The sequence below is a fragment of the Ictalurus furcatus genome, chromosome 5, assembly GCF_023375685.1.
Source record: "Ictalurus furcatus strain D&B chromosome 5, Billie_1.0, whole genome shotgun sequence".
Lineage (NCBI taxonomy): Eukaryota > Metazoa > Chordata > Actinopteri > Siluriformes > Ictaluridae > Ictalurus > Ictalurus furcatus.
The window spans coordinates 10,096,824-10,121,225 of record NC_071259.1 but is presented as its reverse complement, the minus strand read 5'-3'; the positions used below and the strand labels follow the sequence as shown (position 1 = coordinate 10,121,225).

Genomic DNA, 24,402 nt, shown 5'->3' with positions numbered 1-24,402 from the left:
CGTGATGAACCGGGAGCAAGGCATAACACACTTTATGAATTCTTTCTCGCTCATTCTTTCTTTATCTTTATCTTTTCTTTTAAAAAGGGATAGAAAAGTTTAGAGATTTTGAGAAAAATTTTTGTCACACAAACAAATGACATGCAGTCTCGCTAAAGATAATAAGGCTGACGGCGTGATTCCTAGGTGCCATATATATATATATATATATATCACGTGACGCGCTTAATTGCCACGTCACCTGATCATGGCAGGCCTATAAATAGAGGCATGATTTTACACAAGCTTCAGATACCAGTCGCGCGCCCATACTGTTATGCTAAACGCAATGTCGAAGTTCCCTTTGAAAGGGAACAATGTCTAAATGCTGTCAGGGAAAACTGGAACTGGACTTCAGGCGTAGTATTAATCATTATCTCAGTGTATTAGTCTAATGTACCAATGTACTTATGATTGTTAGGAATAACATTCTATTTGTAGCTTTTAACAAAAATTTCTCTATTTGTTACAGTCTATAGGAAAGATTGATGTTTCTGGATAATAATAATAAAATAGGATGCTTGCTGCTGGAGCTGTTTTCTTCTTGGATTTGTACGTGCTCATGCATATTTAAAAGTTAATGCGCATATCTGTACACACAGCTTTGCTTTAGGCTTGTATGATTTCAGTGTGTGCATTGATGCGTGTGTGTGTATGTATGAGAGAGAAAGAGAGAGAGAGAAAGAGAGAGAGAGGAGTGCAAAGTAAAGATAGATATAGAAAAAGAGAAAGTGATGCTGGAGGCATGTTCTGTCCGTTCCCTGCTTGCCATCAGAATTTGACATCCGTGCAGTGTAACGGCTAATAGGAGCTAGAGTGCTGGACAGAAATATCTGTGTGAGCATGACTCTGTGTGTGTGTGTGTGTGTGTGTGTGTGTGTGTGTGTGTGTGTGTGTGTGAGAGAGAGAGAGAGAGAGATCCATTCTCAGTTCAAATATGAAGATATTTTTGTGCTTGTGTGGGAAGCACACATTGGATGTACAGCAATGATAAAGAAAACACGAATTACAAAGACAAGGAATGTAAAGGTATTTTGTATAGTGGGGGTAGGGAAGAGGATTAATCCAGTGAGTATGTAAAAGCCTTGGCTGCATTTCCAGTGTGTTTTTGGAGCACAGCTGTCCATTGCACACTCACCGTCACTCTGCACTGTGCAACTGTACTGTTGTATGTGGTGATAGATGTGATAGATGAGTGAATGAAGAAAGGGAGGGAAAGAGCAAAACAAACAAGAAGAGAACGAGAGAGAAAGAGAGAGAGAGAGATATCCATTCTCATACTGTACCTCCACTTTGCCATACACAGTGGACTAACCCTGGACACACTAAGCGGAGGAGTGGTCTAGGAGCCATGACAGGTAAGCACTAAAAGCACCATCATGACTTTAACATAAGTAACATACATTTCATTTTCAGTCATTTTAACAATCTGCAGTACCAAAGCAGCAGATGAGGATGTATTACAGTGTGGATTTGGGATATATGACAAAAACCAAATGGGCTAAAGTGTGTCAATTTAGTCATTCTAATGCATATACATATGAGTTTTACTCAGTGTGCTAGTACTCTTATATTAAAGCATCATAAGACAAACACATGGATGTGAGCGCAGAGCTATAATTAGATGTATCAAGCTGTGACTAACTGCAATGGGAGTTTTTACATACAGTAATGTGTTTTGATGCTGAATATGCCATTTCTTGCACAATCCGTCATTGAAATATGGAATGATGGCACTAAAATGAAGGCTGAGAACAGCTTCACACATTATCTGGTTAATCAGATTGTATGGTTAAAAAAAAAAAAGGATGTCTTTTTTGTGCCAAAATACAGTGTGACAAAGGCAACAAGAGAGAAAGTGTATGCATACTTAATTTAGTGTTTGTGTCCTAAATTTAGTTCCTTTACCAGTATATTCCAAGACTATGATTGATATTATCTAAGCATTCTCCATATTGTTATCTTATTATTAACAAATTTAAGTTCACAAAAATAGGGTTGGGTTTAAACAGAAACTTTAGAAAGAAACACAAGGAAACAAGCCTTTAGAGTCGAGTGCATATGAGATGCAAGGCATATAACACAACCAAGAAAGCAAATGAACTAAAAACAGAGGGAGTACAAATGTATAGTACTTTTAGTATCAGCTATGAACAATTCCAGGCATATATTCTAAAACGCTTATATTGCTTGTTGCTCTTATGTATCATGGGAATGTTGGCATTCAATCTATACCTGACTGATCAGGATGTAAAATAGTTGACATTTTAGTGTAGGCTTTAGGCCATGACACAATCGTACTGTGTGTCAAACTTCCTCTTCTTCTTCTTCTAATTATTATTATTATCAATATTACAATCCTATAAAATTCTTCTCAAAGCAACAATGAAATTTTGAAACAATGTAATACATACAGAACATTTGTATTAAGACACTGCCTACTAAACACTGACTTACTGTGTATTTATTCAGATTCTTTAAATGTGTGAGATTAGCACTGACCTATGAGTCATCTTGCTGTAACTTTATCTGGGTACATCTGATGTTCTACTGTGCTTCTTATGTGTAGTAGTAGTGCTTTGACCCGCAGTGCACTTTTATAGAGTGCTATAAATAAAACATGTATGTGAGAAAAATATTTTAAAGAGCCAGCAACACATGCATTCGACAGTAGGAAAATTTTGTTGTTGTTATCACTTCTTTTTTTCATCTCTTGTCCTTATACTAATGCCTTCATTCTCAACCAAAAAACACAACTGTTATCATGCATAGCCTATAGTTTAACTTATAGTTACTGATGGATGTTCCATTGATCTATTTGATTTCATAGTAATAAAATCATAACATGTATTTTAAAATAACCAATGTATGTTATCTCTATCATCAATTATTAGTAGGTAGGAATATAAATAGTGTAAATAGTGTCATTGCTTTACTACTTCTTTTGACATTTTTGGAGAAAACAGTTGGCAAGTCTAAACCTATAAGACAGGTCATTTTGATCAAAGAAGTATGGTTTATGCTGCATTCGACTTAACTCAAAAGTGGAAAACTTGTCATTTTCGACCTCAGAGTGTTCAAGCTATAAAGCAGGAATAAACCATATGCTTCCATGTTCATCTTTTATTAGCAACAATCTTTCCAGCTAACATTAGTGATAAGAGTGATGTATTTATTTCCTAAAAACAGTGAACTGTTTAATCAGTATTATAGATTTAACAAGCTAATATGTCTGTATGTTGATTAACCCGAAGCAAATACTGATACAGTTGTACAACTCATTTAAAATTTAAGAAATGCTACTTTGTTTACTGTTGATACTGTAAAAAGCCATGTTGTTATGACATCACTTTCTGTAAAAATATATGAAAGTCTGAACTAATGTCTCTAGCCCTGTAGCTATTCTCTGATTAGCTCCTTTAACTAAATAATTTACATAAATGCACGTGACTGAATAAGCCCTACTAGAGGATCTGCTACAATAGCCGTAGTGGTTCATGTTTAGAGTCAATGAACTACAGCAAGTTTTTTTTTTTTATATGTTGCACTGATCTGCCCTGCTACATTATTTTTTCTGGGTCCACACTCAGACTACAGTAAGCAACTTGATAACTCCTTTTATGGGGATCAATTAACAAAAACACAATGATGTAAATGAGTGTGTGAATTCTTTTATGGTACATGGTGGTATATTAAACTTAGAGAATCAACATCAGAGTACTAAAATGTTAAATGGATATCTATTTTTATCCCTTAGGAGGTTTGTTCCTCACACTGTCCACCTTGTTACTGGTCCAGGCTGTCTCCTCCTGCCCTAAGGAGTGCTGGTGTGACAGTCATGCTAAGGTGGTGGACTGCAGAGGACGAGGCTTGTATGACATTCCGCATAAACTCCATCCAGAGACTCTGGAACTACATCTTCAGGACAACCATATACGAGGCATCGGTTCCATGGCTTTTCGGGAAACACCATATCTCCGAGTTCTGGATCTGGCCAACAACAGCATCACTATGGTTTCTCCCAGTGCCCTACTAGGGCTTAGGAGCTTAAAGACCCTCATCCTGGCCAACAACTCTATCCGGGAAGTGGATCGCCGTTTATTGGGCTCAATACGCAATCTAACCCACTTGGACCTGTCTCACAACAACATAGGAGGGCTGCCTGGAGCACTAGCCGATAGTTTTCACCATCTAACACACTTTTCATTACAGTATAACCGGCTGACCAAGCTGGATCGCACTCATCTGGATGCCCTTGGGAGCCTGCAGGTGCTGCACCTGACAAGTAACCCCTGGAAGTGTGATTGTCACATAATAGGGCTAAAGCTATGGTTGGAAACGTTCATGTATAAAGGTAAGCACTGAGGCCTGGAGATTGTAATACATATTCTTGCATCAGCTATATTGCTACAGCTACAGAAGCAACATTTCAGCATATGTTTAACGTGCAAAGGAGAATCATCTTATTTGTTAGTGATAATCAATGCTTCTGTACATATACAATGCTGTAAAAAAGTATTTGCTGTGAAAAATCTGATTTCTGTTTTTGTGTATATCTCATACTAAATAGTTTTAGATCTTCATATGAAATGCAACATAAAACAAAGGGAACCTGAATAAACACACAATACAATTTTTATTGAATATATATATAATATATATATATCACCCATGTGAAAAACGAATTACCCTCTTAAACTTAAAATGTTTGTGCCACCTTTTGCAGCAATAACTGCAACCAAATGCTTTCGATAACTGGAGATAATCTTGCACTTACGTCTAGGACTAGGACTTACTCCTATGCTTTGGATCATTGTCTTGCTGCATAATCCAGTTACAGTTCTCCTTTAGGATTTTCTGGTAGAGAGCAGAATTCATGTTTCCCTTAATTATTGCAAGTTGTCCAGGCTCTGAAGCATCAAAGCATCCCCACACCATCACACTTCCACCACCATGCTTGACCATAAGTATGATGTTCTTTTTGTGGAATTCTGTGCTTGGTTTACACCAGATGTAACGGGACCCCTGTCTTCTGAACAGTTTCATGTTCGACTCATCAATCCACAAAATATTCTCCCAAAAGGTATGAGGATCATCAAGGGGTGTTTTGGCAAAATTCAGATGTATCTTAATGTTCTTCTGGGCCAGCAGTGGTTTTCGCCTCGACACTCTTCCATGGATGCCACTTTTGGCCAGTGTCTTTCTGATAGTGGAGTCATGAATCTTTATTGATGCAAGAGAGGCCTGTAGTTCCTTTGATGCTGTCCTTGGCTCTTCTGTCACTTCCTGGATGAGTAGTTACTGCGCTCTTGGAGGAATATTGGACGGTCGGACACTTCTGGGAAGGTTGGGGAATTAGTAACTACAGGGGGCAAATACATTTTCACACAGGCCTGGTTGGTATTAGATTTATTTTATTTTTTTGCTTCAATAAACAACATTATCATTTAAAAACTATTTTGTATTTATTCAGGTTGCCTTTGTTTTATCTTAGATTTTGTTTTAACTTCTGAAACAATTTAGTATGATGTACACAAAAACAGACGAAATCAGGATGGGTCAAATACTCTTTCACAGCACCGTACCTAAAAGTATCATTAATGTGCATAACCTCTGCATTCTTTCCTTGCCAAACAGTAAAGTTGTGGAATCTGCAATGTAGACATGCTCCCAAAAGAAGGTGAACTCCTCATGAGCATCCTTTTTCTACATGATTTAAAACACCATGCACGCTCACATTCACACACTCATTCACACCTAGGGGCAGTTTAGAGTATCAATCCACCTGTTGGCACTGTTTTGGATGTGGGATGGAGCCAGAGAAATCTCACACAAACAGAAGGTGCAAAATTCTGCACAGATGGTATCCAGAGTTTAGGATCATATAAAGATCAATTGTACCAAATCTTGATTCATTCTGTCTCAAATATAAAATAAAGAATACATATTTCAAACACAGAACATGAATTAGTCTCAGAATCTTTCAACTAAAAGAATATTGAAACGCATGTTACAGAAACCTGATTCAGGAAAATTTCTGATACATAGTTGGGCTTATTTTAATTTAATTTAAAACTACTGACAGTTGCTGTGACTGAGTATATGTGTGGCTCATGCTGTGTATGAGAGCAGAGTGATATGTATTATTGATGGTGAAACAAGCTGTCTGATAGAGAGAGGGGGGCATGATGACGTAAGGTTAAAATGCTCAGGAAGGGTGACAGGCCATGAGGATTAACACAGCTAAATATGCTCTCTAATCACAGAGACAGAAATAAGCACTGATACAAATATCTTTGTCTAAAGATATATGAGAACAGCTGTTCCTATTGTTGTCAAAACACACAGACACATGGACGCACACAGACACACACATTTAGTATTTGACCTTTAAAACAAATCAAATAAAGCATATTGTGGCATACTATTATAGGGAAATAATAAAAAATGAGTGGTGTGATGAGGCCCAACACAAATAGTTGTGTTATTTCCAATAACATCACGTCCCTGACGTGTTTTACTCCTCTTATACCACAGCAATTTGCCAATAATTACAATATTATCATTCATTAAAGAATGGAACATACATTTGATCAATTTTATAATAATAATAACAATAATAATAATAATAATAATAATAAGCTTTATTTTATAAAGCGCCTTTAAAGCAGCTTCTCAAAGCGCTGTACATAAAATCACAGTCCACAGAAAAATAAAACAAATAAAAGTTAATAAGAAAAAAAACAACATTAATAATAAAAAATAATTATAAAACAATCTAAAAAGACATCAGCAGTCGAATGCAAGTTTAAAAAAGTGTGTCTTGAGAAGAGCTTTAAAAATGCCAAAAGTCTGGGCTTCCCTGAGTTCAGGAGGAAGAGAGTTCCAAGTGAAGGAGCATAGACAGAAAAAGCCCTGTCACCCATAGATTTTAGGTGTGTTTGTGGAACAGTTAACAGATTACACTGTGAGGAGCGCAGTCTGCGATTTGGGGTGTAAGGGATTAATAAACCAGATAAGTATTGCAGAGCCAATCCATGTAATGCCTTGTATGTCAACATCATGATCTTGAAATCGACACGGAACCTGACCGGGAGCCAGAGTAAGGACTTCAAAACAGGAGTAATATGGTCACATTTCCTGGTTCCCGTCAGGATCCGGGCAGCAGAGTTCTGAACATATTGCAGTTTGTTAATTGCGGTTTTAGAAACTCCGGCTAAAACGGCATTACAGTAATCCAGCCGTGTGACAACAAATGAATTAATCAGCTTTTTAGCGACAGATAAGTTTAGCATTGGGCATAGTCTGGCTATATTTCTGAGGTGAAAAAAGGATGCCTTCACAGTGCCCTGAACAAAAAAATCAAAAGTGAGGCTGGTGTCAAAAATTACACCAAGGTTCCTCATCTTACTTTGGGTCTCTAAAACAGAGCCATCAACAAACAGAGACAGTGGAGCCGCTTTGCGAATTTGATGACGGGAACCTATAAGCATAACCTTAGTTTTCCCGCTGTTCAGGCACAGAAAGTTATTGTTCATCCATGTTTTTATCTCAGAAATACAGTCAGAAAGATAACAAGCATCAATGTTTTCACCAGATTTAGAGTGAATGTAGATTTGGGTATCATGAGCATAAAAGTGATAATGGAGGCCAAGCGATAGCAGCAGATGCCCAAGTGGAGATAGATAAATATTGAAGAGTAGAGGGCCTAGAACTGAACCCTGAGGAATACCAGTGAGCACCGAGTAAGTGTCAGACCTAAAGCCACACATAGAAATAAACTGGGAACGGTCAGTAAGGCGGGTAAGTAAAAGACCATGATCCACAGTATCGAAGGTGGCTCTAAGGTCAAGAAGAATAAGAAGTGAGGTAGCTCCAGAATCAGAGGTCTTCAACAAGTCATTGGTAACTTTGACCAACGCCGTTTCAGTGCTGTGAAATTTACGAAAACCTGACTGAAGGGGTTCAAAGAGGTTATTGGTTGTAAGATGATTGCAGAGTTGAGAGGCAACAACACGCTCAAGTATTTTTGCCAAAAACGGAAGATTTGAGATGGGACGAAAATTGTTAAAATCATCCACAGAAACATTTTCTCTCTTTGGTACAGGTGTAACAGCAGCAGTCTTTAGTACTCCTGGGACGACCCCAGTCTCCAGTGATTCATTTATAATGCTGAGGATAGTAGGGCACCACACAGCGAAGCACGATTTGAATAGATTCGTAGGAATTGGATCCAGTAAGCAAGTGGTAGATTTCATGCTGGATACCTCCCTTGTGAGAGCCTCAGAATTAAGCAGTGAGAAATGAGTGAAAGAAGCACCAGTGAACCGAGATGGACAAAGGAGTGAAGTGGCACAGTCAGGGTTAACAGAAATTTCTTTGCAAACATTGACAATCTTAGAATTAAAAAACTGTAGAAAAGATTCACAGAGCTGCTGAGAAACAGGCAAAGTGGTAACAGCATTAACTTGAAGCAATCTGTTTATGGTTTGGAACAAGTGTCTGAGATTATTTTGATTGTTTACAATAGTCTGAGAGAAGTAAGAGGATCTTTCAGTCTCCATTAGTGCACGATGATCCTTCCACACTTGATAGTAGACATTCAGTCCAGTAAGGCACCATTTTCGCTCCATTTTCCGACATACAGCCTTTCTAGAGCGCAGATCGTCATTATACCAGGGAGCAGAGCGGGCGAATGTGACCTTACGTGACCTTAGAGGAGCAAAAGTGTCAAGATTAGCAGCAAGAGTGGAATTTAGCTGCAGAACTTTCTCCTCCAGTGATGAGGGATGAAGATCGCTTAGGATGGAAACCACAGAATTGGAGAAAGCTGTCTGATCGATAGACTTCCACTTCCGGAAGGTTACTGTTCGGATGGTAGGCTCACTTGAATGATACAGTTCGAGGTTAAAAAAGACAGCTGAATGATCAGACAGTCCAATGTCAATAGATGAAAACTGCAATACAAATGAGCCGTTTGCAATCACAAGATCCAGCATATGACCCTTGTTATGAGTAGGGTCAGTTACAAACTGTGTGAAGTTAAAACAATCAATTAGAGACAGAAATTCCTTAGCCGCTACAGAGTCACTCCGGTCCACATGAATGTTAAAATCTCCCACAATTAGAATTCTGGCAAACTTCATATTCAACATCGATAGGAAGTCCGCAAACTCTGACATAAAAGTTACATGTGCCTTAGCCTTAGGTGGTTTATAGACAGTAGCGATGATAGTGGATACAGGAGCGGAAATAGTCAAGACCAGGCATTCAAATGATGAATACTGGGGAACAGAGACAGAGCTTGTGTTGAACTTCAGGTTGTAAACCACAATAATGCCTCCGCCTCTGCCATATAGCCTCGGGAGATCTAAAACTCCAAAGCCCGCTGGAGTGATCTGGCTGAACAGCAGCCCATCATTTCCTTTATGCCAGGTTTCAGTTAAAAACAACAAGTCCAGCTTTTTTTATCTGTAAGAAAATCCGATTTCACAGACCGCACATTGAATAAAGCGGCATAAGCCAGGCTCTGAAGCGGAGACGACGTGGTTTAATCTCCACGCGGGGAACTGATATTAAATTACTGTGATCAACACCAGTATGGAGCAGTTTGTTGGTCTTACATTGACAGATAGGGACATAGATGTTAGGAGAGGATGAGACAGCAAGACTGCGCCTCAAACCCTGATGAATATATTGCTTAGGACGTAGTCCTTTATAGTTCAGTTGAATGCTGTGGAGCGTCCACAAAAAAAGTTATCACTTACATTATAAATATAAACTGTCATTCCCCCAACAGCCTCTCTTTTTCCTCTTTATTAAAGCTAATAAGATATAAAAAGACATGCACCTTGCAATGTAACCATGAAACTATCTAAAAAAAAAAAAACATCTCCAACCTGAAGACTTTTGTGTATGTGTGTTTTTGTGTTGTTATATATATATATATATATATATATATATATATATATATATATATATATATATATATATATATAAGTGCTATGCTGTATATTGTAAAGGTTGATCCAAGGTTGATCCCTTTTCTGAATTCATGTATCCTACTTTCAGAAGGGAACATTCTTCCCTTATGTCTTTATCAATGTCTCAGTGCAGTCTTCCAAATAATCGACCCTCCTTCATATCTACCCTTCCTGATTTGCCTTTCTAATATTTGATTTGAATTCTTTTTTCTTTCTGTCAATTTGTGAAATTTCTGGCAAATACAGAAGAATGACAAAGGCTAAAAGGCTGATTTACCCAATCAAGATAAATCAAGCAAACCCTGCCCTGAGCAAAATTTCTCTCCACATAGGGCGGACAATAGACAAGCGCAATCACCAGAGCATCACGGGCCTGTTGCTGTTCATTTAATTGAATATTGAGAAACAGCTTGTCTTGGCACTGTAGTGATTGAGCAAAGAGGAGGCTGTGTGCAAATGACCAGGTGGAACTACAAGATATAATCCATAATCCTATTACAAATGAAAGGTTTCCAGAACTATCCTGAACAAGAACTGCACAGTTCCTGAATGAGATCTTGTTGGTACTCCCACTGCATTAAGAACCATGAAATAATTATATAAATTTCATTATGCCATTATAGCACATACCAAAAGTTTAGAAACAAAGCAAACATGAAGAAGGATGAGAATAATGTTTTATTCTGTATTATTTTGCTCTGATTTTGCTTGCAATTATGACTGTTCTGGCAATTTTTGGTTTTCACAGTCCAGTTCACACATTTTGCACATGCTTCACTTTAAAATTATGACCGTATATATTATGCATATATTTTGACTATAGCTCCTGTTCTCTCACAAAGTTTTAATTATATTGTGTGTGGTCTCTATTGTCCACCATTTTATACTAATTTCCTGTCATTATTGGATCAATTGTCTTGTTTTGCACTGTAGTGTTTTTAATTCATGGTGTTGTTTCTGCGCATGGCAACAATTATTGATTAAATATTGATTTGCACACACAATTGAAACCAAATTAAACCAAGTGTGGTGGTGTGGCACTAAGATATCTTAAATATTGAATTATGCTGTTAAGATTGTGTAAGATTTTAAACCAGCTACAAATGGCAAGCAGTGAATCAGCTGTCACATACACACAATTTCACACTTCAAATCTATTTTTATCACTTACCACAAGACACGCCTCTAGAAACAAGTATAAAATGGAATGTCTGTGTCTTTGGATTTGTGTCTTCTTTTTAAGGCTTTTCTATGAACAAAACCTGCCATGTTTGACAAACTGATAAATAGATGGTCTCATTTCTTAAAAGAGGACATTGGCTTACAACTGTGATCATTCTCAGGCTTCTGCACACAACTATATTTTTGTAACAAAGCCATACATATGAGGATTTCTTTTTAGTACTGCACAAGATAACACATATGGGGCAGGCCTATGTGGTGAAATCGTTCATAAGATTAACCAACACTATCAATCCATCCAAGAATGTGTTTGTTATTACAATGAATACTAATACTGGACACAATTCACTCTGATGAGGATTATGTCAGGAGAGATTAATTTTCAAAATATGTAATGCATCTTTATTCACATCTTCCTGTCCCCTTCAGGTGGGGTGGTGGATGGCGTTCCGTGTCATGAGCCACATGCTATGCTTAACCGTGACCTCCGCCATGTGCCCTATGAGCTCTTCCACACCTGCATGAGCACCAGTTATAGCTACTTGTTTGCCAACATCCAGCACATGGAGAGACAGCAGCGATTGCTTCGTGGTGCCCCATACCCAAGCCTGGATGCTCCACTTGATCAGGAACCTGAGTGCGAACCCAAGCCAAAACCACGACCCATCAACCTGCGTCATGCCATAGCTACAGTGATCATCACTGGCATAGTGTGTGGAGTTGTGTGTCTCATGATGCTGGCTGCTGCTGTGTACGGGTGTGCCTATGCTGCCATCATGGCTAAATACCAGCGGGAGCTAAAGAAACAGGAAGATGAGACTGGAAGAATAGAGAGCGAGAACACAGACAGGGAAAGGGAGAAAGAGCTGCTGGAAAATGCCATAGCATGAAAAAGAGTATTAGAGAGAGAGATGCAATAATACTCATACCTCACCCAGGGATATTACATAGCCAAGCCCTTTTGCATAGCAAACTCTTAAAATATTGTAAGATAGAGTTATACTGTTTAGGGATCTGGATGGCTTTTATTACATTCATAGGATTTATCACAACTATTGCAATATCTTCTCAGATGGACAAACAGTAACTTGATTTCTGTTTTGTCATCTACTGTTCACTCATTCCATACAGTATATTGTCCTCTCTAAAGGGCAAGTTGAACAGGAGAGAAGAGACATGTTCTATAATGCAGTATAGCCATAGTACAGTCAAAAATGAAAATTATATTGGCATCCTTAATGAAAATGAACAAAATGAGTGTGTTAAATAAGCATTTCACAAAATGATGCAAATCTTCCATTCAAAAAAATAGAGAAAGAAACTACCTCTGACAACAATCAGGCTCATCTCCTTTTTGTCTTTTTGTTAATAATAGTATTTTTACTATTTAAAGTAAATGCAAAGAAAATATAAATAAAATTATATAAACATAATTATATAAACATAATATATATATATATATATATATATATATATATATATATATATATATATATATATATATATATATATACACACACTGTGTAAAATGTAATAAAAAAATTTTCAAAAAAATATATTTAAATTGCCCCCTCTAGGAACTGTATTAATGTCAGAATTCCCTGGTTTATAGTTATGAGGTTGCAAAATACCTTTGCCATCCATTACCATGGGAAAAACCACAGAACACAGCAAAATTTTTTTTTTTTTTTTTAAAAGGCCTAAACAGTTGAAAATCTGCCAATAATTGGCTGCATATTGCTCAGCTACACAGTGAGGAGGATGGTAAAGTAGAGAAAAAAGAAGAACCTGAAGATCACATTTTCAGAATTGCATAGTTTATTTTATTCTTGGGGTTGTCACATTTCAAAATCAGCTATTACATGCCACCTTCAAATTTGGTGGCAAGATAGGAGCCTTTCCTGAGAGCATTTTACAAAATGGAGCATCAGAAATTCATTGGAACTACAACTGAAATGGTGTGTTGTAGATGGATGAGACCAAAATCAAACTACTTATCTGTGCATGTCTTTTTGAAGGGAACAACATACCAGGATCTGCCAGGAAATTATGACACCACCATAAACAGATCTTTCAACAAGACACTGGCATCAAACATACATTCAAATGAACAGGTTGTGGCACATAACATCAGTATTTGGTAGAAATGGTCGTGGCACGTAACAGTGACCATCTCATTCTCCAGATTTAAACCCTACTGAAAACCTATGGTTTCATTTTAAGATTACAGATCAAAAGCACAAATCTAAGAATATAAGGAGTTCAAGTGTCTCTAAAAATGTTAAGCATTAAGGAAATAGGTTCACTGCTATAATAATAATAATAATAATAATAATATTATTATTATTATTATTATTATTATTATTATTATTATTATTATTATTATACATATACAAGGCCGTACAGGATTTTGCTGAGTTTTTTGTGAGTGTTGTGACCAAAAACACTTGATTTTGCTGCAGCTTTTTTCAAAATTTGTGATGCAATTTACAGAGTTTTTAGTGCTTTTTTTGTGGAGAACTACTTGAACTGGTGAAATTGCAATTGCACAAAATTGTTTTGCACTGGCTTTTGCAGTGATGTTGGAAAATGATACCTTTTAGCAGTACTCATTTTTGACGCATGTGAATAGAAGAGCTTTGGCTGAATGGGTATTGTGATGATGTCACATGACATGTCTTGGCCCAAATCTGCAGTAACTCTGTGATAATTATAAAAAATTGCAAGGTCCTCTGAATATTTTGCTTGAATTTGTGTTAATTTCTGTGATTACAAAATTGCTAAATTCTGGACGGACTGATATAAACACATACACGTCTGCTCATTTTTATAAAGGGTGCCAGTAATTAGACTTGACTGTATGTTCAGAGATACAATAAGGCCAAAGATACAGAATACATATCAACAAGCTCTAACTATTTATCTGGGGATATATTTTGTCTAATTACAATATGTAAAAATTGACTCTAATAGTGGTTTTCAGTTTAGGGTTCAGTTAGATTATTTATTATCAGAATAAGTAGGCAGTTTCTACTATGCATATGTCATTGTTTTGTGCATGTGTGTGCTGTACTGTACTTCTGTACTTCATCAACATTTCTAACTCAACATTTGATTAATTTAGACAGACCGATAAGAGTTTAGTTTTTAAAACTATTTGCAGTTTGCACAAAAACCCTCAAAAAGAGGTAGATTGCACACATTCATACACATGGATGTGAAAGGGGGTGTGAAGGGCATGGGGTTCTTATATAACATAAGGCAAGCACACACACACACACACAATCAAATCAGACATGATGTTTTCAGTAAAAAAAAAAAAAAGAAGAAGAAGAAGAAGAAAGCATGAGGGCCAACAGGCTGCAAACAAAGCTGCTCAAAGTCAAGTTTTGCAGCCACACTCACACACACGCATGCTTCATTCGCCCTGGGAGTGTGATGTCATCAGCTTGTCGGCTTGTGTTAGTGCTAGCAAATGCTCATGAGGTGAAAGCTCATTGGAGCAAACTGTAAACTCGAGCTCTGACTGGCTAGTGTGTGTGTGTGTGTGTGTGTGTGTGTGTGTGTGTGTGTGTGTGTGTACGCGTTCTTTACCCTTTACGCTTGTGCTCAATCCTATCTCAGTATCAAATTATTTGAGGAATAGGTTGTACAGTAAACCTCAGTGCTACTCAACAGGCAATAATATGTTTCTATTTGAGAATGGAACACCATGAACAGCTGTTTTCTTCCCAAAATTGAACTAAAACCTAAAGAACACTGAAGTAATATCCTTCCCTCCTTCCTTCCAATACGTGCACTTTGTAAGTAAAAATTACTGACTGTAGCTCATCCATTTGCCAGCCCCCCTTTACTATAACCATCAATAGAAATGGACCACCACTAGATATTTTTGGGGCAATGGACCATTCTCATTCTCAGTCCAGCAGTGACACTGACATGGTAGAGTGTGTTGCACTGGTTTGATTGTATCAGGTGGTACAGCATTGCTGGAATTTTGAAACACCTCAATGTAATTGCTAGGGTGAAGAAAAGGGTGGATGACTTAATTATTTACTAGTTGACCATTCATCCATCCATATTCTGTACCACTTATCCTACACAGGGTCGCAGGGAGATTGAAGCCTATCTCAGGGGACTTGAGGCACAAGGCGGGAGACACCCTGGACGGGGTGCCAACCCATTGCAGGACACATCACACACACACATTCACACTACGGACAATTTGGAAATGCCAATCAGCCTACAACGCACTGGGGGAGGAAACCGGAGTACCCGGAGGAAACCCCCGAAGCACGATCCCAGGGCAAGGGCCGGAATCAAATCTCCACACCAGAGGTGTGAGGCAAATGCGTTCACCACTAAGCCACCCCCAAAACTTAAACTGAACCACAAAATTAACCAAAATTAAACCACACTATATCATACATCAAGTTCAAATAAATTTGCTAGCTTCAATGCTTTTTATGTCATACTATTAACAATGAAAGTAATTAAATTGGTGCAATAATTGTGCAAAATAAGAAATCTGTGTATCATATGCTATTTAAGGCTGTAGTTATTTTTAAACTGTACTTGTGAATGAGTTAGCTGCTTAGATAAAAATGTAGATTCTGAAACAGAGTACACAGCACAGAAGTTGCTTATAGCTTCACGATGGTTGGAGGATGGTATGTCTAAACAGTGACTGATGGTTTTTCAGCTATATTCAGCTCCAGTCTCAGTAGCATCAGAAAAAAGCACCCTTTCACACACTGCTGGTGTATGACGGAATTCACTATGCCAAACGTGCAAGGATTTTATTTTAAATTAATTTAGCTTTAAAGGAATACAAAAATAACTGCAAGAGGAATTCCTTTGGAAGACAGATAAAAAAACAAACACACTTTGATACACACCTCTCCACTTCACACAGAGTGATATCAAAGTGTCAACCGTTAAGCAAAAAATGTCCAGCATACTCTTGTGCAGTTGACTGTAGAATTGATTTCATCTAGCATGAAAGATTTTCTCACTAATGAAGTACATTCTTTACCATCTGCCTGCATCTCCTTACTGTCTGCCTATTGTTGTAGTTGTTGTTTTTACTGCCCTGACAAGTCAGCATCCACACAGCAGAAACTCATGAATATATTATTCTGTGCAACCCTTAGTTCAGAATAGTGTACCAATAAGTATACACAGACCCCAGCATTATTGCTGTACCTGATACACTAATACTAGTACCATGAGCACTACAGTGCCAAATTACATCTGGTTTGTGGTGGTGCTGTAGTGGTCACTTTTCCAATGATTGACCGGATTGAGGGAACTGACAAATTGTACATAGTCTCAAATAAGCTATAGTGAGTAATTTTATAACAATGATTGAAGGCATATGGTGTACCTAATAAACAAGTAAATAAGTGTACAAAAAGCACCGTCTATGCAAAAGTCTACCCTGTACCACAGATTCAGTCTGGTATTGCCATAAGTCTGATTTGTGTGTGCGTGTGTGTATGTGTGTGTGTGTGTGTGTGTGTGTATGTGAGCGAGGTACAGATATAGGTTTTTTAAGTGTTGTTTATGCAAACAGAAAGAAAACTACTGATGTTTATTATTTATTTATGAATATTATATGTATTTTAACAGATTACCAAAAAGAGGTGTATAAGATTAAATATTTCAATTTGTTGAAAAAGGTCTTCATTTGTGTGTGCATGTCTAGGGGGGTATAGGCAGTCTTTATCTATTTGTGTCTTGCTTCATCCCTCGTACCCTCTTTCATTCTTTACCTCCTACACTTTCCTATCTACTTGCTATCTACTACTCTTCCTTCCACCTCTCCCATCACCTCTTCTTCTCCTCTCTCAATCCTTGAGGTGCAGTAAAGTTACTTTTTTATTATTATTATTATTCAGATGCTTCAAAACATGTAACATCATTCCCAAAAGCACCTACATGCATTTTTCCCTTGTGCAATTCAGAATAAAAATGCACCTGATGCATACTGACATACGCACACACACACACACACACACACACACACACAGAACCATGTTCTGTAGTGGCAGTAATGAGGACTGTATATGTGGCCTTGTGTTGTGATGTCAGTTGTCAGTTCTACTTTACAGGATCTGAGATACACATACTCAGACTTGCAATGATATTGAAGTCACCTCAATATAATCAAAACACTCCTTACAGTCATTTATAGCAACAAGGTTTACCAGTGAGAAAAAGTGTAAAAAAATACAGCAACCTGGTTGCACGAATGTACAAATTTATCTAGTACTTTGTTAAAGCACCTTCTGCTTTAATCCACAATTTTAATCCACTGTTCCTTGGAAAAATGCTCCAGCTCTAACAAATTGTGAGGGGACCTCCTGTTCACAGCCTTCTTTAAGTCTTTCCACAGGTTTTCAATCAGATTTAAATCAGGGCTCTGACTGAGCCACTCGAAAATGTTAAGCTTATATGTTGGCTCCATTTTTCATCAAAACCCATGCGATTTTAATAGGGGTGTGTGGGCTTTTTTATATCCATTGTACCTGATATGTTCTAGTTTATTTTAATTAGCCTGTTGTAATGTACCTAAATGAGATTACATCAACGTTCCTAGGTCATTACACATAACAAGCCAAGAAACAAGACATGAAATGCATCACATTCACTCTTGAGGTGATCAGCTGCAATACACGTTTCATATATTTCATATAAGTTTCATATGTTAATTAAATGTGTTGTGAGTCATATAGGTGTATTAGTTTAGTATGTTATTATAATTTTGTTAATATACTAGTAAAATAATTTTACTAATATAATAATATACTAATATAAGGTACTAGTTTATGTTATTAGCCTAGTCTTTATTCTAGAATGAGGTTATAGGTTAAATTGGTCCCTTTTTGCTTTAAGTGCACCATTTATTCTCTTTAAAAAATATTTGATATTAACATTGATATTCTCCGACATACGTTTGTATGCATGTTCATAAGTACTATTAAACGTGATGAGGCTTAAACACAAGTTCATGGCATGTGGGGAAAAATATATATTTAATGCATATGCATATAAAGTACCACAAACACTGCCTTGAGCGCTAACATAACCATTAGGTTTTCTTTATATTGACCTGTGTAAATTCATATTATTTTATATTCCTACTGTTTTATTAATATACTTTGAGCTCTATTGAATCAGTTCTGTTGTTCAGGATGTCACTATTTATGATGTTTTGTTAGTTCACAATGAGTGAACCTAATGTGGAATTTGGGTGTGGAATTAGACACATGTAATTACATATTGCAATTGCTGCTACATGCATCACAAGCTACTCTCTGGAATATACACTGGAATATTGCACTGTAATATAAGGTGTTCCTACACAGTTCAAACCCAAATCACAAGGTCCTACCTGCAGCAATTGGTGATTTCCTCTCATCCAGTAGCTGAATGGCAGTGCTGGCCAGTACGACACTCTTATTTTCAGAACCTGGAATCACATACATATCAATTGATTTTTAAAAATGTTTATTTCTGACAATGCATAGCACACACTTGCACACATTGCACACAGTATATAATATTATATTGAAGATGACATAGTCATAGAGCCACACTGTGAACATCTGGTGCTTCTTAAGTGGCTACATTTGGAGACATGCGTTCTTTCTCTTAATTTACTTATTACTAAAAATCTAAAGAGATGTCCTGAAACATAAAATGTGCTCCATAAAATGTGCTTCTAATACACAGTAAGGGAGAGAGCAAACCTAACATATCCCATTTTAAAATCGCTAAAATGACAAATTTATACATACACATCAAACCAAGCGCAACTAAAAAAGAAATCTTTTATCCTTGAGGTTGGTTTTTGACTTGCCTTGTCAACGTGCATTTGGATGTCAAAAAGAAACACTCACAGAGATTAAATATCCAAAACAACTGGAGAGCATTTGTAAATGGTACTGCAGATTGCATCTCCTCTCAGTGGGGATTCAAATAGGTCAAATTTGCTTATGCTTTATGCTTTAATCCTGCAGTACCACAGAAAAACTGAACTACGGTTAAATAATAAATAAAATAAAAATAAAAAATCAAGAGATTATTTGAGTATTTTCCTGTTCTCTTACTTCTCCTACTTCTGTTTGTTATTTAGAGACATTGGTTACAATATGTTGCAAATGAATATCACTTAATATAAGCCAACTGTAAGGCAAAACTTTAAGACAAAAAAAGAAAGAAAAAAAGTCAATTATAATGGAATGAAATACAGCTCAATCAAAGAAAAGACAAATCCCATTTTTACTGGTTTGTTTGTTTGAGTCTATAGGGTATAGATCATTTTGATTGTTCCTGTTTTCATTTTCTTGTATTTTTCTGGCCTGCCACAGTGAGGCACTATTTAAAAAAGAAAGAATTGGTAGTCCTAAATAAAATGTGTGTGTGTGTGTGTATGTGTGTGTGGGGGTGTGCGTTTGTGCGTTTGTGTGTGGGTGGGTGTTTGTGTGTGAGAGAGACGTGTTACTCTTGTTTCTTGTGCTTCTCTTGCCTGTATTAAACGGAAGTGAGTAGACGAAGGTGCCTGACACTTGTTCTGCTGCCCTTTTATACCACAGGGGAAAGTGATCAGCATTGAACACACCCTCTTTGTCCTCGGCCGTCAGGAAGTCTCTTAGAACACACAGCACACATAGGTGATCTCACAGGAGAGGATGTCAACAGCTGTCACTTTACAAAATAAGCCAATTCCAATTATAATATTTGCAGAAATGTGTGTATCAGAACATTTGCATAGCAGTTTGTTCTAAACATCAAATAAAAGATTGGCTTATACGCATCTCTGCCTGCCTATCCGACATCTCAGACTAGATGAAGGAACACCACATTAAGCTCAACTTGGCAAAAACTGAGCTTTTTATCAACCCTACCTGCCCCTCAATGAGCCACAACCTCACCATACAGCTAGGCTCAACCACACTCAAGCCAACCAGGACAGCCAACCTTGGGGTAACTTTCGATGACCACTTGAACTTTACAGACCACATTTCAATAACTGCACAGTCCTGAAGGTTCATTCTGTATAATATCAAGAAAACCAGTCCCTATCTCACTGACCATGCCACACAGCTACTAGTCCAGGCTCTTGTTATCTCAAAGCTGGACAACTGCAACACACTACTCTTGGGCCTTCCAGCCAGCCCCATCAAACCCCTTCTGATGATTCAGAATGCACCAGCACGCCTTGTTTTCAACCAGCCCAAAAGGACCCACATAACACTCCTCTTCATCTCCCTTCACTGGCTTCCTGCATCAAATTCAAGGCCTTGATGCTCACATAGAAGACCTTGTCTAGATCAACAACCCCCTACCTCAACACTCTCATTGAGGTTTATGTTCCATCCCGCAACCTGCGATCAGTTAGCAACCGATGCCTTGTTGTGCCTACTCAGCGAAGCATGAGGTCCCTTACCAGAACCTACAAACTGACTGTACCTCAGTGGTGGAATGAACTTTAACCTCAACCCAGACAGCAGAAGTCCCACCTCTTCCGTGAACACTTAACTAACCCCTAACTTGTCCCCACTCCAAATAAAAATGTTTGTTTTTTGTTTTTTTTTTAAATCTGCACTTACACTGGCTCTTACACCTCTACTCTGTGCACTTTACTCCTATAGTACACAATTAATTGATTGATTAATCAATTGCTTGATATACTGTATCGCTTTGCTGGTATTTCCTCATTTGTAAGTCACTTTGGATAAAAGTGTCTGATAAATCAATAAATGAAATGAACACGATCTTAAAAAGTACGTTTTCAACATAATCTTGCATTGCATAAATATTTTTTGAATAACTATTTTTGCATGGGACATGCTTACTGACTGCTTAGCTGGTATGGCATCACAAATAAGTTGATACGTGACAAGCCAGTCCGTGTGCCGAGGTAAGCTATCTCCACACCTTTATCAGAGTTCCTGTAACACAGAGAAAAAGGACATTTCCATACATGTTTTCCTTTACACGACTACATTTATTTAAGAACAGTCTATGTACCCTACCACTAGGAAGCTATTTCTTTTAGAAGGATTTTACATTTTTGTACTGCATCTGAGTATAATGCAATGAAACGCCTTCATTTCAAATCCCAACATTTAAAAGGTTTGTTCAAGGTTCCAACTCTCCATAAGCATTAATGTTTAAACTCCTAGCCATCTAGTCAGGCTCACAACCACTGACCTTCCCTTATTATTGAAAATTGGCTTACTTCTTATTGTACTTTGGGGGGCTACATTTGTGGTATACATAAACTGAGTTCAAGTCAAGTTTTTTGGCATAGTGGGGTACATTATGTGTATTGGCGTATGCATATGTGATTTTGTGTGCAATATGTGCTCATACTCTGATTTATTGAGAGCCAGACTGGTCCAGTAAGCTTCTATTGGCGCAGTCACCATGGCATCAAACAAGACCTCTTGAATTAACTCTTTATCACCTATAGAAATGATGTCAACAACAGTACATCATATGTAAGCATAGCATCAGTAAAGACAATAAAATCATCTGCCAACATCAACATGTAAAACCATTAGCAAATACACAAATTTCTATAGCCCTATTCAGACAGGATTAGTTTTACATGGAGCTGTGGGATGATGTAATTATTATTGAGTATCTCAGTGAGTTTAGTATTATCTGAATCCATGATGTCAGTAATCTTTTATGGACTGCATGGTCATTTGTCTGGAAAAAAAAAATACATACTGTCTTTTATCTATAAAATAATCAGAAATAAACCTAGGTAATATACAATATCCCTGCGCAAATTGGCATGTGGAATAAAAACACTCCATTAAGTAGTATTTTTCATATTATGCTCAGACCAAGCTGATACCAAGTTTTGGTCATTTAAAATGCAGAATAATAAAATATAAAATGTCAGTAAAATGACATTCAAAAGAATTGATCAGAAGAGTGATGCTTCACTGGACTAAAGCTATTGTGTTCCTACACTACAGTACATGGCCAAGTGACAAGGGACAAGTGGCTACATTATGCATGGTTCTTACCATATGCTTTTGGCGTGACATCAATGCAAACATCATGTAGACACTCCCATTTCAAGATTTTATAGAAAGAGCTTATTCCAAGTGAAACAGTGCGTCGCATAAGTATTTGCCCACCCCACAAACATTTGTATATTTTATTTTATATTTCAGCATGGAACTGAATGGATTTCACTGGCATGAAATATCATGAATCTACACAAAATAAAATTTAAGTGAGAGGGAAAATCAATATAATTTGCATAATCATTTACAAAAATAAAGAATATAAAAGTTGTGATTTATAAGCATTGATCCTTGTTGGTTTGAAATCCCTAAATTAATTCTCATGCAACCAGCTGCCATCCAAAACATATTATTAGTTAAATGGAGTCCACCAGTATGCAATTGAAGTGTAAATAAATAAATAAAATTGACCTGTTCATGGAAGGCACCAGAGTTTGTTAGACAACATACCCAAACAAACACCATTATGAAAACTAAATGTTCTTTAATTATCAATCAGGCTTTGATTATTTACAAAAATATCCCTAACTTTAAACATCAAGCAAAGCACCATTAAGTTCACTATTAAGATATAAATATACATTTAAAATATAAATATAAATATAAAATATAATAGAAATAATTCGGCACAACCATGACTCTGCCTAGAAAAGGCCATCCAACAAAAATCACTAATGAGGTACAGAGGGTATTATTCAGAAAAGCAACCAAGAGGCTAAGGGTAACTCTGAAGAAGCTGGAGAGACCCAAAGCTCAGATGAGAAAAGCTGTTCAAAAACAACCACAGCCCATACACTCTTCAAAGATGGGCTTTATGGTAGAGTGTATAGAAAACAGCCATTATTGAAAAAAGAGCCATATGAAATCAGTTCAAGGAGGAGAATACTTATTCAAGGCATTGCAATTATAACATAAAACATATCCTGTCTGAACAGTACTTATGTGGATACAAAGTAGTCTATAAGTGTATGTAAATGCTCTACTCACACTTCAGGTGTGGTTCTCCTCTATCAAGGTAGAGTTTGATTGCCTCGATCTGAGACAGGTAACGATGTTCAGGGTGCTCATCTGTGTTACAGTACGTCCTGAAAACATACTATAACCCTAAACAACAAATTCTCTTCACAAACACAGGTGAACATGTCGCACACAAACACACACCTAAAACTTCTTATACTCTACCATTCATCTGCCAGTGCCACATCAGGATGCTCCAAATCATGTAGTCCTGAAATACAACATATTATTATAATAAATACGTTACAGCCTAGTAATAGGTAGCGTCCTCATCTGAGCTTCAGCTTAAATCCCTCTTTTCAACAGCATTCAGTGTGCTGATTCTGCTTTGTAGGAAAAATAATTAAGAATCCCAACAGCCAGTTCAATGTAATTTTCTTTAAGCCACGTTAATGTGCATTGTCAGTTCTGCCATGTTAAGAAAGCGTATAAATAAATTATAGCTACCTAAAATTATTAGCATCCGAAATGGCGGTTTAAAGTTAACAACTGACTACAATCTTTTATAATAATAACCACACAATTGTCATAAGATATACTTGAGTGTAATTCTAAAAGGATGGAAATAGTTAGTAAAGGGCCAACACACACTCTCTCTCTCTCCCTCGGTCCACTGGTGGTCAATCCCATGCACAGCCTATGGCCAATTTTTTTTTCCTTTCATTCATAATTCATTAGATTTTATATTGGATGAAAAATGCCTATTTCTATTGAAGCTGACAGGAGGAACCATCACAGGAAATGCTGAACCATGCTCTCAACAATCCTAAATGGTAGCAGTGTTTAAGAATACTCGTGTAGCCTGAGCAAATGAATATTAACATGCATGATCCTGCTCAAAAACACACAGGGTGAAAACGCTGGGACCCAGCAATGTATTTAAGCATATATGCACAAGGAAAATATTTTGATTTCTGCTGAGGTAGTTATAAATAGCTCATTGGGAAGTTACCTTCTTCCATAGTGACGCTCCCACTGAAGAAATATTTACCATGTCCCTTTGACAAGGCCACACCTAAGCTGCAAAATAAGCACATATTGCCTTAGTCTTCAAACAAACTCACACACTTTCACACAATAAGTACAGACAACTGCAATTATTATTGCAGCAATCCATAACAATGTGC

At 37.2% G+C, this 24,402-nt stretch overlaps 2 protein-coding genes across 3 annotated transcripts in view; one reads left to right on the top strand and one right to left on the bottom strand.

Annotated features, from left to right (window-relative positions):
* cacna2d3a (calcium channel, voltage-dependent, alpha 2/delta subunit 3a) overlaps window positions 1–24,402 on the bottom strand; it is a 418,100-nt gene that overhangs the window by 82,358 nt on the left and 311,340 nt on the right. Inside the window, exons 20-26 of the mRNA XM_053624733.1 lie at window positions 24,228–24,295; window positions 23,441–23,486; window positions 23,246–23,343; window positions 21,588–21,681; window positions 21,068–21,163; window positions 19,738–19,859; window positions 18,601–18,678 (exon numbers count right to left, since the gene is read on the bottom strand). Of these exons, the coding sequence (XP_053480708.1) occupies window positions 18,601–18,678; window positions 19,738–19,859; window positions 21,068–21,163; window positions 21,588–21,681; window positions 23,246–23,343; window positions 23,441–23,486; window positions 24,228–24,295 (602 nt within the window). The remainder of the gene's footprint in view (window positions 1–18,600; window positions 18,679–19,737; window positions 19,860–21,067; window positions 21,164–21,587; window positions 21,682–23,245; window positions 23,344–23,440; window positions 23,487–24,227; window positions 24,296–24,402) is intronic.
* Window positions 927–12,562, top strand: LOC128607655 (leucine-rich repeat and transmembrane domain-containing protein 1). Of its 2 annotated transcripts, XM_053624732.1 has the most exons (3): window positions 927–1,397; window positions 3,797–4,393; window positions 11,634–12,562. In XM_053624732.1, the coding sequence occupies exons 1-3, from the start codon at window positions 1,391–1,393 to the stop codon at window positions 12,092–12,094; spliced, it is 1,065 nt and encodes a 354-aa protein (XP_053480707.1). In that variant the 5' UTR covers window positions 927–1,390; the 3' UTR covers window positions 12,095–12,562. The 2 variants fall into 2 exon arrangements, with proteins under 2 accessions (XP_053480707.1, XP_053480705.1); XM_053624730.1 differs by lacking the exon at window positions 927–1,397 and having other exon boundaries at window positions 3,530–4,393.

Excerpts from the sequence above, each read along its gene's own strand:
- LOC128607655 (XM_053624730.1), top strand. The coding sequence starts at position 3,772 with ATGGATATCTATTTTTATCCCTTAGGAGGTTTGTTCCTCACACTGTCC. Across the intron at positions 4,394-11,633 it reads GGAAACGTTCATGTATAAAG|GTGGGGTGGTGGATGGCGTT; the intron begins GTAAGCACTGAG and ends TGTCCCCTTCAG.